The sequence below is a fragment of the Myiozetetes cayanensis genome, unplaced genomic scaffold (assembly GCF_022539395.1).
Source record: "Myiozetetes cayanensis isolate MyiCay16 unplaced genomic scaffold, myiCay2020 scf12, whole genome shotgun sequence".
Classification (NCBI taxonomy): domain Eukaryota; kingdom Metazoa; phylum Chordata; class Aves; order Passeriformes; family Tyrannidae; genus Myiozetetes; species Myiozetetes cayanensis.
In genome coordinates this window covers 16,941,474-16,959,882 of record NW_026086826.1, presented here as the reverse complement: position 1 = coordinate 16,959,882, position 18,409 = coordinate 16,941,474, and the positions used below count along the sequence as shown (strand labels likewise).

Genomic DNA, 18,409 nt, shown 5'->3' with positions numbered 1-18,409 from the left:
GGCGCGGCGTGGCGGGGACATGGTGAACACCAGGCGGGCGGCGGCGGCGCGGCGCCGGGAGCTGGGGGCGCGGGCCCGGCCGGGCGGCGGCAGCGGCAGCCCCTCGGAGCCCGGGCCCGATGGTGAACCCCCCGGGGCGGCGGAGGTGAGCGCAGCCGGGGCCGGGCGCGGGGCCGACATCGCCACACACCGCGCGGCCTGGCCGGGCTGGGGTCCCCCGGTACCGCGGGGCCGGCAGGGCCGGGCGGGAGAGCCCCCCCGGTACCGCGGGGCCGGCAGGGCCGGGCGGGAGAGCCCCCCCGGTACCGCGGGGCCGGCAGGGCCGGGCTGGGGTCCCCCGGTACCGCGGGGCCGGCAGGGCCGGGCGGGAGAGCCCCCCCGGTACCGCGGGGCCGGCAGGGCCGGGCGGGGGAGCCCCCCCGGTACCGCGGGGCCGGCAGGGCCGGGCTGGGGTCCGGGGCCGGCAGGGCCGGGCGGGAGAGCCCCCCCGGTACCGCGGGGCCGGAGCGGCGGCAGCTGCAGTGACGGTGACAGTGTCGGTGCCCCCGCCCGCACTGCCCGTGCCGCAGCCCGCCCTGCGGGTTGGGGGCGGCCGCCGTAGGGCATTAAGCCACTTAACACTGCGAGTTAAAGGTATATTTCTTTCCTTTTCCATTACAGATATTTTAGCATCTCTGTGTTACTTACAATAGCTTTTAGTAGATTTATATCTAGTGTTGCGGTTGCTGTGAGGTCAGCTTGTTCCTAAAGCTGCTAAAATTGGTGGGGGAAACCGTTTTGGGGCACATTCTGACAGTAGTTAGTCTTCAATGTTTTATAGTTGAGCAAATAATTGAATATTTCTGAACATTTCTTCTGCATTTGCTTTCTATGGCAACTTGCCAGGACTTTTTAAAATCAGAAGATATTTGTGTGTTTCTTCTCCTGCCTTGACCAAAAGACAGGATAAGCAAGGGATGGTTTGTACACACTTCTTACACATGGATAAGACTACACGGAGACATGTAATATGTTGTCAGTATGAGTAGATTTGTTTAAAAGAATTCTTAGTGATTTTTATAGCATCCTTTTTATAGGGTTATTTCATGTGTCAATAGTATACCTTTTTTTTTTACTCCTTTTCTAGGTGGGATCTGCTGAAATTAGTACTCCTGTTACTAGGAGGATGACTAAAAGAAGAACTAAGTCAGTTCATAAGCCAGAGGTGATTCAGGAATCTCAGTTTGAAGACTTGGAACATGCAGAAACAAAGTCAGATGTCAGTGATAGCTTAGAGGTGCAGGTTACTAGGAATGAGAACACAACTGTTCACTCAGCACAATCAGTTGCAGAACCCCAAGTTGATGGGGATGTGTCAGAAACAGAATCAAACTGCTCTTCTGTGTCTGGTCTCCAGACACCTTTGTTTGTAAGAGTAACACGAAGGCGACAAATTGTAATTCCTCATCAGCCAGATTCTGCTGACAAAAGGAGACATGACAGTACACCTTTTATGAATAAGTTAAGCAGGATTCTCGATGAAGATAATGTCTCTGAAGCTGAATCTTGTTCCTCTGCTGTTTCTGGTGTCCAGATGCCTAATGTTACCAGAACTACTAGAAGCAGGCAAAGCAAAAAGAAATTACAGCCAAATAGAGTTTGTGAAACCCAGAGCGAAGATACTTCTGATGCAGAATCATGTTACCTAAGTTTTGATATGGAACCATCCATCACTAGCAAACGAGTTACTAGAAGCATGCAAATGAAATCACAAGCAAAAACTACTAAGCAGAGTGAGGAAAAAGATGGATTTGTTTCAGAAGATGAGAATTTAATTGAGGACACTGTTAAATCTGAGCCCTTAATAATTTCTGATTCTAGACCTGCAGAACTTATCTCTGACACACAAGATGCTTCCACTGTCATTGAGGGTAATAAAGAACCCACTTCACCTAAAAGCAAATGTTCTTCCAAATCTGCTAATACAACCCAGAGCCCAGATGCAAAAAAAGATGTTTTAAATGATTTGACACCCAGCAGTCTTACAAAAATGAAACAAATTGACACTAAATCACCTGCAAAAAAACCAGTAAAAAACTCAGAGTCTCTTGAGGTAGACCATTCAGAAGCAGCCTGTGGCCAAATACAGGAAGATCACAATAAAATACTTGAGAGGGAAGGGAAATTAGAACCAATGGATATTTCTTTGACTGAGTGCACGAGTCCCAAACAATTTCTAGAATCCCAAGAGCAAATAACACCAGATGAAAGTAAAAAAGTTTCAGAATGCAAAAGACCAGATGCTGAGGCAGATGCACAGCACCCTTTCACACATTCTGATAAATCAAGGAGTAAGCGAACTAGTGCAGTGAGCAGCCTACCAAAGGACATAGCTGTTGCTCAGAGAACTGATGGCATCGATAAAAGCAGGGTGCTTGACAGTGGTGAAGACCAAGCAAAAGAATATGAGGTGTTCCACAGCAGTGAAAGGTCAAGCAGTGGTAATGATTCTGTTGCATTGTTTCTGAGCAACGGTGAAAGTGATGAATCTGAAAAGAGTGATGTGGCAGACATAGATACCGTTGATGAGAATCTGTGTTATAAGAAGTCAGATGAGAGGACTCCTTCCCTCAACAAATCTTTAAAAAAGGGTTCGCTGCATGTTGAAGGTCTTTTTGTAATTGATACTGAGCCTGGCATGAGTTCCAGCCAAAAGTATTATCTAGATGAGATGGACCGAGAGAGCGATGCTGAAAGTAAGCATAAAGGAAATGAAAAAGGTGAAGAATCAGATTTGGAAGAGGATGAAGAAGAATTGGTAGATGAAGATGAAAAAGATGAAGAGGATGATTTGTTGAAAAATAAGATTGACGTGTAAGTATCTTTCTGGGAATAGTAAAGAATATGCATTTTGTTGAAGAATACGCATAGGATATGTACATTAAGTGCTAAAATGATGCAGAATAAATGAAGGAGTATTCTTCTCACAAAAGTCAATTTGGTGTGGAAAATAGGGTTGCACATATTATAAAATACAAATATGGTCCATAAAGTGAGGGTTTCAAGTTTTTTTCAGTTTTTTATATAGCATGAGCAGAATTCTGAAATTTTTTGGCATCTGGAGGCCTTGTATGTGTTCAGCTTAAAAAACAAAAGTGTGAAACTGGGTTAAACTGGTCAGGCTGACTCAACTGTGTATTCAGGTCATAGTTTTCTTAATTGTGGGCTTTGGTGTTTTTTTATTGTGTTTTTTTACTTGGAATGTAAGTAACAAAAAGTCGAGTAAATTCCTTACACATTGCCTAATTAGATCATGCTTTTTAATCATAAACAGTTGCATATAATTTTGTGTGTCAGTTCTTGCTGTGCTGTGGATGGTCACACTTCAGGGAAACCAGCCTAGCATAGAATAATTTCAGTGGGGTGGTACTTCCTGACTCTTGTGGTCCAACTGCTGCTAAAATCCCTTTTTATGCTTCATATGTTTAAAGCGTAATACCCTTGTTTAGGTTGGATAAGTAGGTCTTAATCTTCTTTTGATTCTAAGGACAGGGTTGGCTTTCTGGGCTGTGAGTGCACACTGCCAGCTCATGTCCAGCCTCTCATCCACCAGCACCCTCGAGTCCCCCTCGGCAGGGCTGCGCTCTCTTCATCCCCCAGCCTTCACTGGCACTGGGAGTTGGCCCGACCCAGGTGCAGCACCTCGCACTTGGTCTTGTTAAACCTCAGGAGATTCCTGGGGCCACCTTCCTGAGCTTGTCCAAGTCCCTCTGGATTGCATCCCATCCTTCAAGTGTGTAAAGCACACCATTCAGCTTGGTGTAATCTGCAGATTTGCTGAGGGTGCACTCGATCCCTTTGTCTATGTCATTAATGAGACATTAAATCATGCTGGTCCCAGTACGGACCCCTGAGGGACACCCGTTGTCACTGACATCCGTAGGGGCTATGGCCATTGACCACTGCCCTCTGGATGTAACCATCTAACCACTTTCTTATCCAAGTTTAATAACTTTGTTCCTAGTATGGTTATACAGACAAGGACTTGAACATTCCTACAGTGAATTCTAGTTTGTAGGTTTGTGGTTGGGTTTTTTTTCTTCAGCTAGCAAGCTTCTCATGGTTTGGAAGGATGCTGGTCATGAGTTCTTCTGGCAAGGCTAAGCAAATTTAAGAATTCAAATTTACAGAGTATATTAATATAACATTACAGTTAATATGAAAGATTTGTGGAAATTATTTCACAGATATTTTTCAGTAATAAAATCTCACTTCATGTAATGGCATGAATCCCCCTCATTTTCTGTCACTTCTGAATTAAATATTCTAGATATCAAAAATCATTGCAGAACTGAACCTAAATTGGAAGAATAAGAAAATATTTTTTCTGTTTATCTTTGTCAGAGGACAATAGAAGGTTTAGCTACATGCATGTTACAATATTCTAATAATTAACTATTTCTCTTTTAGTTTACATCTTTCCAGCAGCATAGACCCTGGTTTGAATATCAAGAAGCTTGGAGGTTTATATATTAGTTTTGATGCAAAAAAGCAGAAGCCCAGGTCGAGTGTAATTGAAAATCCGAAGGAGAAGAAGAAAGACCAGGTAATGTGTTTACAATTAGTCAGTTATCTGTGACTGCAGTAACACAGAGATGTTAATAAGGTTGGTTTGTTTACTTTTAAAGAAGTATCCTTTTTGTGGTTTGCTGAGAATTTTCATTCTTTTTGGACTGAAAGTATGGATTTACATTTTAATGGTAAAATTGAAATATATACGTGACACTTCAGAAATTGAAAAGCAGTGCAAATTCCAGCACCCTCTTGTAAAATAAACTAAGGTTGATTATACCTGCAGTTCTACCTAATGGTACATGAGCTGTCAGAAGACATGAAGGTCTTCTGACAAGATATTTAGTCCATAGCCAGAATGAACTCCAGTAAAGAGAGGTCTATACTTTCCCTAATATGGAATTAGCAGTTTTATTTCAAAAGCACCCTTTGAAATAAAGGGAATGTATTATTTTTGTTGACACTGTTTTCTTCGGCTCATCCATGAAAGCCTTCTTTATTCCAGAGCTTTTGCTGTTTCACTACTTCCAGAGCAAGCCAACTGCTTTCTGCTGTTGGCCAGGATTCTGGGTTTTTTTGTGGATACTGCATTTTTTGTGAATCAAAGCAGCTTGAGTGTTTCATTAAAATGCTTGCTTAGATTCCATCTGATTCCTTTAGTAGGTTCTGTAAATATAGTTAAGCAGTTAAATTTGTATCCAGAAGTGACTGTTCTAATGTTGAAAAAAATCCTTACAGCTCTTGCAGAAGAGTGTAATAACTCCAGACTTTGAAAAAAAGGAATGTGTCCCACCCTTCAGGGAATCACTTCACCAGCTAAAGAAGCAACGCAGGGTAAGTGAAGAGCTGATAGTGCCTGAAATAACAAAACAAGCTGTGGTGGAAGGCCTTGTGCTGGGACTGTGTGCATATACAGGCCTCACTGGAAGTGGAGTGATGAACTTCAGTTTAGTGTCTTTGAGCTGTCCTTTGAAAAACCATCTTTTTAGTCACCAGGACAGTGAAGTGAAAGATAATATGCTCAGATGGTACAGATCTGTCATTGGTACAGTGCTGATGACCTTCTTTGTAAAGGTCATAGCATACACCTTTTAAAGGTACGTACTTATATTCTAAATGCTTTATCCATCTTTTGTAGGAAAGAGTTCCCTGTTCTACCCCATCCTAGTTCCTGAATGCAAATTCATTTTTTTTGGTATTGCATCCTAGGCAGAGCGAGAGAAAACAACAGGTGACGGCTGGTTTGGTATGAAAGCCCCAGAAATCACAACTGAGCTGAAAAATGATCTTAAAGTTTTGAAGATGAGAGCTTCACTGGACCCTAAGCATTTTTATAAGAAGAATGATAGAGATGGTCTGCCCAAGTACTTCCAGGTAAGGAAGGAGCAGAAGGTGGCATTGTACTGCTGGAGTTTTGAACAGCTGTTTAAGAATGCCTATTTTGTAGGTAGCCTCTATGTTGATTTAATTTCATATCTTAATTATTAAACCGTTTTGATTACTTTGCTGCAGTTTGCCACTGTTAATCTCTGTATTATATATGTGTATATGCTGGGGTTTTTTTAGTTTTGGCTGATCTCATAGTTGTGAACAAATATCTGACTGAGTCCGTATTCTGAACCCTCAGAGGACTAGATTTTCATTGCTTTTTAAAGTATTAGCCTTTTTAAACAAGCATGTAGAAAATAATTGGCATTTATTTTCTTACTAGCTAATGCAGTTTGAATGGAGATACCTGCCTTTGTGATCAGCTGAAATTTCTGCTGCTGTACTTGTCAAGTGGTTTGCATAAAGAAAGAAATTATGCAGAAGCTACAGAAATAGGCTTGCAGCAACTTTGAATAGCTCATGTGCATGAGGCAATGTTTTCATTTCTCAAAATATTACCACTTCACTCTGAAGCACGGGGGCTCTTTTATGTTTTGAAGTTAGAAAAACTTGGACGGAAGTTTTCCACATAATTAGATCTGTGCAGGTTTGTTTTCAGTGCATGAAACTTGTCCTCCATGTAGCTCTACTCCTGACGTGAACTGTCAGAGCTGACTGACGTGCTGCTTGGAAACACTGTGATGCATTTCAGGATCAAGCCCTTGTATTAAATTAACTGCTCTGTAGTCATCCAGCAAAAACACCACAATGACAGAGACAGGGAAGAGAGTTGAGGTGGTCATTAGGGTTTCCTTTCCCTTATATTTAAAATGTTTAAAAATTGAGAACTGGATTTTATTTATGAATAAAAGCATTGATATAGCAGTCCAGTGTCGAAAACTGTACAGTCCTAAAGCTCAGGCTCTCCTGTCTGCACAATGCAATGAGAACAAAAGTGACTGCATACAAAACATGACCTAATTATTTTGGTACTTTGCACTTTTGTTAAGCAGCTGTCATTCTGATCTGTTCTGTAAGTGTCTTTACACTTGGTGCTGAGGATTTAAACAAACAAAAAAAGCGCAAAATAATCAACATCTTGCTGTACAGTAAGAATGTTTTCATTTTTGCTTTTAGGTTGGAACTGTGGTTGATTCTCCCATAGACTTTTACCATAGTCGAATCCCTAAGAAACAAAGGAAGAGAACAATTGTTGAAGAGCTGCTTGCGGATTCTGAGTTTAGAAGGTATTTAAAAATAGCCTTGTAATTTTAATATCCCGTGTAAGAGAGGAGTATTTTTAACCATATAACTTTTTTCTTGTTTTATTCAGCTTGTGTGGTGGTTCTTTTATACTTCAAAGAAAAAATTTCAATCTTTTAGCACTTCAATAACACTGCCATTTAGAAGGCCTAAGTGATGGGATAATTAGAACTGAGATAACATGTATTTTATCTTCATAAAAGGGTTTTATCCAACTTGGGTTATCGCTATTGGCAGCCACTCCTAAAGACTGATTATTTTTTCTTGGCATAATTGATAGAAAAGAGCAGTAATTCTGTTAATGTTGATATTATTTCATTTTATAAATATATCAGTCTGCCACCTGTCATGGGAATCAAAATCGTGATAGAAGACTTACTTCAAGATTATGATTGAATTAATTAATGTCTGCATAACATACAGTTTTTGGAGTAGATCCTATAGTTGTTCCGTTTTCATATTGGTTATTACATGATGTTAATCTGCACTTCTCTTTTCGCATAATGACATGTTTTCTGTGAAGTAGTGCATGATTTGGGATTATAACGTTAATTTTGTGTGACTTGTAAATTAACTATATAAAATCGGGAAGGCAAGCTAGTATAGCTGTTTCTTGACTAGTTTTCTGGCTTGACCTGATTTGTAAGGTATTTAGTAGAAGGTGTTTTTAAAAATGATTATATTTGAAATTTGATCAGTTAATTTATGTTGTGGTTAATTAAGGACTTTAACCAGACACTTCAGCATTAGTGCAGATATTTGTCAGATTTCAGTGTTGCATTTAAAAGCCTCAGTACTGCTCAGTGCAGTGTCTGTCGTAGCAATCGGTGCAGGTGCATAAGAATCTGTATTAGGGGGATAGCAACTCATAGTCAATGTATCCTCTTAATTGTTTAGCGTTCATCTTATGTCAGTTTTCAGTCTTGAGTAGAGCGAGATTTACTTTCTTGAGTTTGGTGAGAAGGCAGTATAAAAGTGAGTATAATTCACTCACAGTGTTGTCAAAATTGATGAGTCTTCCCCTTAAGAGCAGTAGCAGTGTTTCAGCAAACTGTCCAAAATGGGATTGCATGTGCAATGAGGAACCCCCACCAAAATTAATGATTCTTCAATCCAATTTAGTTCCAAAAAAATTTACCTGCATTTACCATTGACCCAGTGTTGCTTTCCCTTTACCTATGCATAAGTGTATAAAATCAAAGAAATTTGATTCAGAAAACAGAGAGAACTCAGTTTGGCAAATTATGTGTATAGAGTACTTTCCATGTTATCTTTTCCTGAACTTTGGTTTACCATGCTTAAAAATTATCTATTTTGTTCAGATATAATAAAAAGAAGTATCAGGAGATCATGAGTGAAAAAGCAGCTTTTGCAGCAGGGAAGAGGAATCGGAAGAAGAAGAAATTTCACAATTAAGAATTGAAGAAAAATACCAAGCTGGAACAACTTATAAAACTTTTTACAGAATGCTTTGGTTGTGGTGGTATTCTTTTTTTTTTTTAAGATTGCAGGTCATGTGGAAATTGAGATTTAGGGAAATTCTTGCAGTGAGAATTTGGTAGGGAGCTTTATCAAATTATCAGGTATCTAAATTTAAATTACTTTATATTTTAAAATTAATTCTATTTAAATTAATGTTTATGTAAAATAATATTTATATGAAAGCATATTGTTAAATCTGAGTAAAAAATCTGGCTTTGCAGATTGTTTGAACTGAACTGAGGCTTCAGTGTTTATATCAATTAATTAAATTCACTTAAAGTTATACGTGTAATTCACCTTGGCACATGCTGTGTGCCAGAACAAATTTTTCCATGTCTTGTCAGGCACTGCTGGCCGACACTGTAACAGAAGGTACTGAAAAATTGTTTGGTTATGAAGGGTTTATTTCAACACTGACTACAACAGGATTGAGAATGACCCAGAATTCAGTGCCTACACATATACTTTTATATTTATGTGCGTATTATAATATAGATTATATATATAATTTATAAATAAATTTAAATAAGATACAAATTACCTATTGTTTAAGAAATAATACAATTAAGTAATATTTATATTTAAAATTTTAACAGTCACATGTTGTTTTACTACTTTTTTACGATTTGATACTTGTCTAATCTTTTTGAAAATACTGTGCCATTGGCATCCCTTCTGTAGGGTGTGTTGTGCAGGTTGTGGCTGGGAGCTGCCCTGGCGAAGCTCTGCAGGTAAAGGAATAGAGTGAGTCTGGAAGGCCTCTGCTACCATTATGGAGCCAGAGACGTCACAGGCTCAGTTCCCCTTTAGTGACGAGTCAAAGCCTTTTGGGATTGTCAGAACTGTTGTGGCGTTTAGTCGGGTTTTAATTACCTGGTTATTGTATTGCTGTTACAATTAGTGTAACTCAGTTACTCCCCTTTGATTCTTGTAATACTTTCTGTTTTGTCACACTCTGTGCCCAGTAAGTGCCCATGTTCTATGCAGACAAGGTGAGATGTGCTGGACCGTTCCCAGGGCTGCAGGGTAGTACTTGCAGGTTGTGTTGGCCGGCTTGCCTGTCACCTGGAGCCTTATCTCGTGAGCACCCTGTTAGTTCAGGTGCTACATACAGCACCTTTTCTTGAGCACCAACTTACATAAGAGCACAGACAGGTAGTATTTGAAATTGATATAAGGTTTAAGGTGCTGGAGAAAGAGTAAAAACAAAATGAACCATGTGGTTGCCCAGGCTTATTAGGTTTCTCTGGAAAAACAAAAACCATTTTTTACCTATCAGTTGAGAGTAGTATTTTAATGGCTGTCAGACATACTTGTGTTAATCTGTAATTCTGCCTTCATTGACTTAAACCATTGCTAACAAGAAATTTCCCTGAGATAAAAGGGCAGTAGGTAGTGTGTTGGGTTTTTAAATATGTACCTATTGCTGCTTGGGATGTCACTGGAATATTTTATACAGACAGTATTAATTCCTTCCTCCTCTTTCTTTATGCTCCCCTTGGTTTTGTTAGTATTTCTTTTTCAACTTGGGCCAGAGATAATGCACTGGTTGTACAGCCCAGGTAGTTCACAGTCCATCTCCTTAGAGATGGAGCAAAGACTGTGGTAGGGATCAGGCTGATGGTAGCTGAGATGTTGCTGGTATGGTTTGTGAACAGAAGTAAAATAGTTCTTTTTTCCTGTCATGCTTTCATTCTTCACACTTCCTCGTTTTTTCCTTCTTTGGGGGTCTTTAACCTCTGCAGTCAATTTAGTCTCATTAAAACTGAAGGTATCTTCTTCTTATCATTGCTATTTTCCATGTGGTAAAACTGTTCTTATCTCATAATTTTTAAGAAGTCCTTTCTGCATCACAGGGGCCTGCCTAGGTAAGTCTTATTAAAACTTGGAATCTTGCCATAGCTGAATTTGGAAGGGACCATGAGAGTTTGTCCTGCCCAGCCTCCTGCTCAAAGCAGAGTTAGACCAGGTTGTTCAGGGCTTTATCCACTCAGGTCTTGAAAACCTACAGGGATGGAGACTGCCCAACTCCCAGAGCTCCAATGCTTGACTTTCCTCATGGAAAAAAAAAATAAATTCTTTATATCTAGTCAGAAGGATTATTAATGATTGTTGTACTGCCTCATGGACCTTGCATTTGCTTTCTTTTTTTAAAATGACTCCATAAATTTGTAGCAAGCAGCATCAATCTAATTCATAGTGCTTGCTATAATCTTTGAGGTTTTTCCTCCTGATTCTCTTAAAGCATTCTGAAATACTGTGTTGTCTATGCAATATTTTCCTCAAAACACTTTTCATACAAATATATTGTGGAATTGTGTTCCTGTACTTTTCCACTGGAATTCACATTAGAATCTATTACACAGCAGTATCTCAGGAGAGCTGTCCCTGTGCTTACCTCTAGAAAATGCCCAGCTCCTTGAACCAGCACTTTTATTTTTTTCTTTTGGACTGTAGTCCTTTATTAACTTTTGCATTTTTAGAGAATTGATTATGTAAATATTACTTGCAACATGAAAACATGTGTCTGTAAAAGCCTCTGCCTTCAGTTTTTTTCAGTAGGAACTAAGGAAAATTTTATTAAGCTTAAATACAAAAAGTAGGAAGGGAAGCATTGTATTTGGACTGAAGTACACTAGAAGTGACAAGGAGAAACATTTTTTCTTCTGTCATCTGATTTAGTTGCTTTTTATGAGTTTACTGTAGGGAGGTTTTGGTTTTGCTGTTTGCAAATTCTAAGGAAGTTTGTTTCTGTGAAGGACTGCATTTTATAAGTAGATGGCATTTTTGAGTGGGTTATTGTGCTGCATAACAGCGATGGATAATGTGCCAGATAGTGTTTAATTTTCAATTTTTCCTTTATTGTTTTTAAATAAGCATTATTACAATTGGAAAGTTACACGTGCAGGATTACAAGCAATTTATTAAAAAAAAATTGAATAATTCAGGAATAATAAAACAGATTTATATTTTATTCCACTCTGCACAAAATCAAGGAGGTTTGTTTAGTGCTGCTATTGTCTTGATTTACCATCTAATTTGATTGCTATTATTAAAATGGCTCTTCATCTTCTATCTTGTTAGGTACGAGTAAGTCAGAAAAGATGATGTTAATTCAGGTGTTCAGTCCTTCCGTGTTATCTGCTGCATTTCGTGGACTTGTTTTGTTGCTTGTAAGTAACCAGGAATTTATCACGGGGGCCCATTCTAACTGAAGTGCCTCCAGGAAAGACGGCAGCCGTGGTTTTTCAAGTAAAATTCCTTTCCGAGGGCTGTCCCGGGAGCGTATTATCCATGTACCTCTGGGCCGGTGTATCGGTCCTGGCCGCGTTGGCGGAGCGCGAGCGCTGCCTGAGGGCGGCCACGGCGCCGTGAGGGGAAGGAGCGGGGCCCTTGTCACGCTGCATGAGGGCGGCGGCACCGGGAGAAGGAAAGGAGCCCTTCTCCCGCTCCGCCCTCGGCCAGCCCGCCTTCTCGCTGCTGGGGAAGAAGCTTCATGTCGCTGGGCTGAGACAGCACATTCGCTCGATGGCGGCTGATACCGCTGCCTCCGCCCGCCAGGGCCGGCGGGAGGCGGGCCCAGCGAGCCTCGCTGAGGGGAGGCGGCCGCCGGGAAGCGCCAGGCCGGGGGACTGGAGAGCTGCAGCGGTGAGGTAAGGGACGGGAGAGCGGGGCGGAAAGATTTCCGCCGAAAGGCGCGGGGGCGGGGGTGAAAAAAAAAAAAAAAAAAAGAAAAAAGAGAAGACACGACTCCGCCGGGACTCGAACCCGGAACCTTTGAATCCCTTCAACCCTCTAGAAGTCCAATGCGCTATCCATTGCGCCACGGAGCCACCTGTTGGAGTCTCCGCGCGCCGCCCATAGAGCCTGCGTGCGCCGTCAGGCGTTGGTCGTGGACGCTCCGGCTTTTTTCCTCCTCCTCTTTTAATTTTATTTCTGTTTAACCAATACGAACAGGCTTCGTCTTATACGCTGCTGCACAGACGAGTCTTGCGGCAGCCTCTACGTGCCGCCCGAGCGCTGCCCACGGCCCGAGTGGGGCCCACCGCTTCCTGTGCAGCGCTCGCCGTGGCGCGGCGTCCTCATTTCTTACGGAAGAATGACTTTTTATAAGTTCTTCAGTGATCAGTATAAAATATTTGTTGGCATCCCACTCCGGCGTTTTCAGTATTATATGTCCTTATGTTTGGAGGAATCTAACTGTATTCCACAATTGCCTTGTGTTGATGAACTCTTTCTCCAAACGGCCTTAAATTCACAGTAACACTCCTCCTCACCCTGCTTCCCCCCGTGGATTCAGTAAAACAAAATATTCCCTTAAAAGCTGTAATTATAGTCTGAAATAAATCTATGATATTATCTTTTTAAACCATGAGTAGACATAGAAGGAACCCCAAAAGACAAGAGGTTATTCTTTCTTTAACCCTCCCCAGCCGGGTCTTCCAAGCGGAGCTTGTGCCTTTCTGCTCCTGGGGGTCTCCCTGGCAGTGAGATGTGACCCGGGTCATGCAGTGGAGCGGCTGTGTGAGAATCTCGTGCTGCACTCTATCGTAATGTAAAAGTACCAGCATCCATAACAGTAGAGAAGAACATGAAAATGAGCGCATCCTCAAATCCGAGGCAGCAGGAAGCTAATCAAATCGATGTAAAATGACGTGACTAACATACACAATCCACTCCCCGTTGCCTCCAGGGCTGAGATACCGAGGGTAATGAGTAACCGGCGTGACTCAGGCACACGGGCAGCGTGTCCCGTGATTCCCATGAAGTCAGCTGGAGTGCCGGTGGCCAGCAGTAAGGCAAAGCTCACGAGCTGGCTGATGACCTAATAGCCCCTACGCTGCTGCCGAGAAAAGGGGGTTGCTGGAAGGCTTCAGTAGTTACAGCAAGTACCAGATTGGAGGTACAACCCTCAAGTTAACAGTGTTATTGAACCAGAGCAGTTGTAAACACAGACCAAGAATCACTAAATTATACAAGATTCATTAAGTTGTACAGAGCTGGTCGAATTTACAGTCTTTGGGTCCTTATGGTCTTGCCACAACTGTTCTGTTATGGACAGAACTCTTCATAGGTGCTCCTGGTAAAGGAATGCAAAGTGTGGAAACTTTGAGTCCTCAGACCCCCGTACTGCATAATACCCAGAAATCTTGTTTTTAAGAGCTGAGTCTTGAGAACAATAACCTTAAATTAAGGTTTGTTCAACACAAATAAATCACTTGTAAGTAACTAAGAATCGCTGTAAACGTCTTGTAGTTTGTAAATACCTGGGCATGTGTATTGTGGGGTGAAGGGAGTGTTGGTATCTCACCAGTGTGACCTTTGGACAGCAGATGGTGAAGAGTCCGAGTTTGCTGTCAGAAGACTGGTTCTGAAGCTGTAAGAGGGAAGAATCGTGACACTCATATGATTCTTACTTCCTCTCACGTTTTCGTTTGGTTAGTTGCTTTATAAAGGTAGGTAAAGGCTGTTGTTTCCATTCATGCAGGAGGACTGACTGGGGCAGCGTTTGGACATTTTCCAGAAATATTTCAAATTATTCAAGTCATTTTGCTTTTTCATTCTGTAAATGTAGTCCCAACGCAAAGTCCACCTTTGCGTTTGGACAGCAGATGGAGCTGCTGCATGAGAAACAGGACAGCTCTTGGGTCATGAACTCACAAAATGTGATGTGTTGCGCAAAACCGATGGATCTGATTAACCTTTGCTGGCGCCTGGACTTGGATCCGTCCTTTGGACTTCACCTCTTCTGGCAATGTCTGAAGTCCACTTCTGTTGCAAGCTGGCTCTTCAACTTTATGCTCTGTTTCAGGCAGCGGAAGTTTCTTGGAATACAGTTGTGCTTGTTTCAGTTACTGGCACTGAGAGAAATTGAGCTGAGCTCAGCTAGGTGCCATTTCGCTAATTTTAAAGAGAAGGAGAAACTGAGGTAGGAATATCTTGACACAAGACAACAAGTGCTTCAACAGCAGGCCAAAACCAACACTGTCATATTGCACTCTTCTATTTAAAAAAAAAAAAAAAAATCTAGAAATTATTGATGAAATTGAAGTGTTCTTTGAAAGACTTTTTACAACATGGGTTTCAACATTAACTTCTGTTAATGTACTGTAGTGCTGTGTACTGTATATCCAATTACTTTTGGTAAGATTTGAGCTTAAAAATTTATTAAAAGGAAATTTTTGGATTTGCAGAGCTTCCCCAGATGTTTGCTGGGAGTATCATCATCTTTCTCTAAGAACAAGTGTAACTAATACACTTGTTGAAAGCAAGAGGTCAGAGAAGGCTGGAGGCAAAGAAGCTGTCATGTATAGATCACCTAAATGGGACCCTTACATAGTCTGTGTATCTCAGATTCTTTTCTTTCTTTCTCTCTTGGTGTGGGATTATTCCAACCCTACTGCTTTAATGATTCACCTGCGTAGTGCAGCAAGAGAAAGCACTCTTCAAACTGGCAGAAAAATGCTTGGATGCACAAAGGTCTGAGGATACTGAAAATTACTCTTTCAGGGAGTTTCTTTGGGTAATTTACAATTTGATTGGGGTTTTTTTAAATTTATTTTCTTAGCATGAAGATAAATGCTTCACATTGTAGATGCTTCTGCATCTCTGCCTGTTCCTCAGTGGGGCCTGTATTTGCCAGGTGACTGTCAGGGGATTGGAGAATTACCTGTCCTTGTTTGCCAGGCTGCCAGCAGGCAGACTGCTGTTGAGAACCTCTTCCAGTTATCTTATTTATGACTGCTGTTGGACTAATGTATGTTCTGTCCCAATGAGTATATTTGGGTAGAGGGAAGTACTTCCCAAGGGCAGTGCCTTGTGGAGTTGGGGAGACATGAGCAATCATGGTAAATCACTTCTACGAGGGATTATAATGTGTTCATTCTGTGTAGCTCTATTAACAGAGCAGCTGCTGCAAAGCCAGCTGTGAGATGAATGCAGTCTTTTGGGGGAAAAGTTTGAAGTCCTTTCCTCATGTTCCATAAGTAATTTTTTTTCATAGTAAATTTTATATATCTGGTAGGCAGTCCATGGGTCTTAATGATTGTTCTCTGAGATGATACAGTTGGTGAAGAGCCTAGGAACTGGTTAGATTGGTATCACTTGCAGTTCACTCTTACTTGCTCAGATTCCTTCTAATATCTTCTTTTGGAGTAAATGCAAAATTATATTTTCATTATTTGTATTTACAGTTTTACTATGTAATGTATTTATGTGCCAAGCACTTGTTATTAATTTCTCATTAATTTATTCTTTAGGTTATTGTATTTCTATATTTACTGTTACATTTTCTTCTGTAAGCAAAGTACACAAAGCCAGGTGTCTACAGTGACACTGTTTATGTGAAGGTTTTGCCCCCCGTTTCTCCTGCTTCTTGAATATGTATATTTGAAGGCCATTCACTGCCTCTTGCCAAAAGTGGAGTCATCTGACTTCCAAAGAGATGGGAACCTGTTTCAAGACAATTTCAATGTTTTCTGTTGCTAACTGGATCTGTTTTCTTCATCAGAGAATGAACGTCATCAATTTTTTTTTCAGAAACACATAAGATTTGTGTCAGACACCCTTCAAAAATATCTGAAGTGATGCCTTTAAATTTATTTTAAAATTCTGTTCTTAAAAGCCCCCTTCCTTGTTTTTATTAAAAATCACATTTTATGGGTATCTTCATAATTTCATGCTTATTTACACTGGAACTTTGCTTAGCAGACTTATTTCTTGCTTCCTTGGTGGGCCTTTTCTCCTTTGAAATTTTCTGTTCATGTTCTGTATCTTAACACAGAATTAGCTCCCAGCATATTTTCTCAGATTTTACCCTTCTGTAATCTCTCAGCACAGCTTTTTTCTCTGTTTGAACAGCCATAGTGGATGAACACTGAACTAGCAAGTGATTTTTATAGCTAATCCTTGTGCAGCCATTTCTCTATATTCTTCCTTCCAATTTTTGTCTCATAAACCCAGTCATTGAATTAATGCAACTTATCACCCAGCAGAAGTTACAGTATGAAGAAACAAAAAGCTGCACATCAAAGGGTCTTCTGTGCAGACAGAGTAGACACAAAAGCTTCTTTGTGATGAATGTGCAGAGTTAGCTCTGCCACTCTAAATCAGCAGTGAATTTTCTTCAATTCTAGCATTGAAGTAAAAGAATGCCCTTTGTTCTTGTAGGGGGTTTTACTTGTATTTCCAAAATGCTGGCAGGCAGTAAGCATTGACTTTACAACCTAAAAATTAATTTCCTGTGTTCAGAATTGTGATATACTTTTATAGAAGTTTATCTTGGTTTATTCAATGTAGTAATAGGTACCAGTCATTTCTGCAGTGAAGTGAAACAAGCAGCTTCCAGAGTCAGTGACATCTGTAAATCATAGGAATCACTGATAACAAGACCCCTCATTTTTGCCACACCCACTGTAGAAATAATGTTCTTGTTGTTATTGTTATTATTGCAATATATGACTGTATTTAATTTTGTAAATACCTGAATTTGCATCCACTAGAATGGAGAATTCAGAAAAATAGTCTGAAAAAAGCCAAAAGAAATGCCGTCACAGCTCCCATCCAAAATTACAGAGATTAGTGTAGACATTTATACCTAGATAGTATGTCAGGGATGTCTCAATCTGGTTTTGATACAAGTGGCTTTTATTCTATAAGATTGCTACAGAATTATCACTTGCTTGTGTTAGTGTTGTGATGACAGGATATGCTTTTGTGTGCCTAAAAGTGGGAACATGGCTTCTTAATTTACCTTCAAGTGCTAATCCTGCTCACAGCTGGTCTGGAAGGGCAAAAGGCCTTTGGATTTGGTGTTAATTGCTATGTAGTTGGTCTTAGTTATAGAGGCCTCATGTTTTTTGACTGACGAGTTTGCATCTTGTTTGTCAGCAATGCAGTTCTCTGCTAGAGATAGTTGTATGTTTTATGTTACTAATTAGAATGAGGAAAGTGAAGCGGCATTTGGTGGAAGTGTGAGAAATGGTATCTCTAAGCAGGCTAGACAAGTAAATTTCACTGAGTTGAAATTGAAATAGAGAAATCTGGCACAGGAGTTACTTTGGAATCCTTGGAAAAAATGAGAGTACAGGTGAAAAAAAGAAGGGATAAAGGAGAAACTTAAAGACCTGTGCTGTGGAGAATGAGAGTAATGTTGATGGTGCTGATAAAACTTTGGTGGGGGGTTGGCTTTGGTTTGAGATTGTTTTTTCAGAGTCTTCACTCTTACAGTGCAGAATGGGTTTGGGGTGAGCATGCAGCTAATCCATGGTAGAACATGATGAAATGAGTCCCAAACAGCCTATACTAGTTTAGGTCTTTGTAAAATCAGGAATTTGGATTGGTTTTCAGTCTCTGTGCTGGCAGAGCTTGTGTGACGTACATCCAGCATGGGAATTCACACCTGCAAGCCATATATAAGCTTAACTTTAACATACTTACATAAATGACAAAATCACCAGTTTTCAGCTCATGGATTTTAACACTGCTGACATGATGGCTCTCTTCCTTTGGGTCATACCTAAAAGCAATCTAGTGACCTGTTGATTTGCACCAGGAGATACTGATTTGTTATGGTCCCAATAAGGAAGACACTCAGACCATAAAGTATTGCTTAAAACACCATTTATTGTGGCTAACTTTGTAAAGAAAAACAATATAAGTAGTTTTATGTCCTTCCAGATACTGAGTTGTGTGGTACTGAACAGGTCTCAAATCAGAGCCCAGCACTCTGGGCAGATCCTGCCCA

At 40.7% G+C, this 18,409-nt stretch overlaps 1 protein-coding gene and 1 non-coding gene across 5 annotated transcripts in view; one reads left to right on the top strand and one right to left on the bottom strand.

The window, feature by feature from the left end:
* The first annotated feature begins 7 nt into the window (after nucleotides 1-7).
* The window catches only part of BCAR3 (BCAR3 adaptor protein, NSP family member), a 103,472-nt gene continuing 85,070 nt past the window's right edge, over nucleotides 8-18,409 (top strand). Inside the window, exons 1-7 of one of the 4 annotated variants that reach the window (XM_050307326.1) lie at nucleotides 8-145; nucleotides 1,127-2,853; nucleotides 4,450-4,585; nucleotides 5,290-5,385; nucleotides 5,761-5,925; nucleotides 7,057-7,166; nucleotides 8,505-10,347. In XM_050307326.1, coding sequence (XP_050163283.1) covers nucleotides 20-145; nucleotides 1,127-2,853; nucleotides 4,450-4,585; nucleotides 5,290-5,385; nucleotides 5,761-5,925; nucleotides 7,057-7,166; nucleotides 8,505-8,598 — 2,454 coding nt within the window. In that variant the 5' untranslated portion in view covers nucleotides 8-19 and the 3' untranslated portion in view covers nucleotides 8,599-10,347. Of the gene's footprint in view, nucleotides 146-621; nucleotides 2,854-4,449; nucleotides 4,586-5,289; nucleotides 5,386-5,760; nucleotides 5,926-7,056; nucleotides 7,167-8,504; nucleotides 10,348-14,103; nucleotides 14,121-18,409 lie in introns of those variants that run through there. The other 3 variants (XM_050307328.1, XM_050307324.1, XM_050307323.1) reach the window with 3 other exon arrangements.
* TRNAR-UCU (transfer RNA arginine (anticodon UCU)) lies at nucleotides 12,412-12,497 on the bottom strand. Its single transcript is given in 2 exon segments — nucleotides 12,412-12,447; nucleotides 12,461-12,497. It is a non-coding gene; the product is annotated as a tRNA-Arg (tRNA).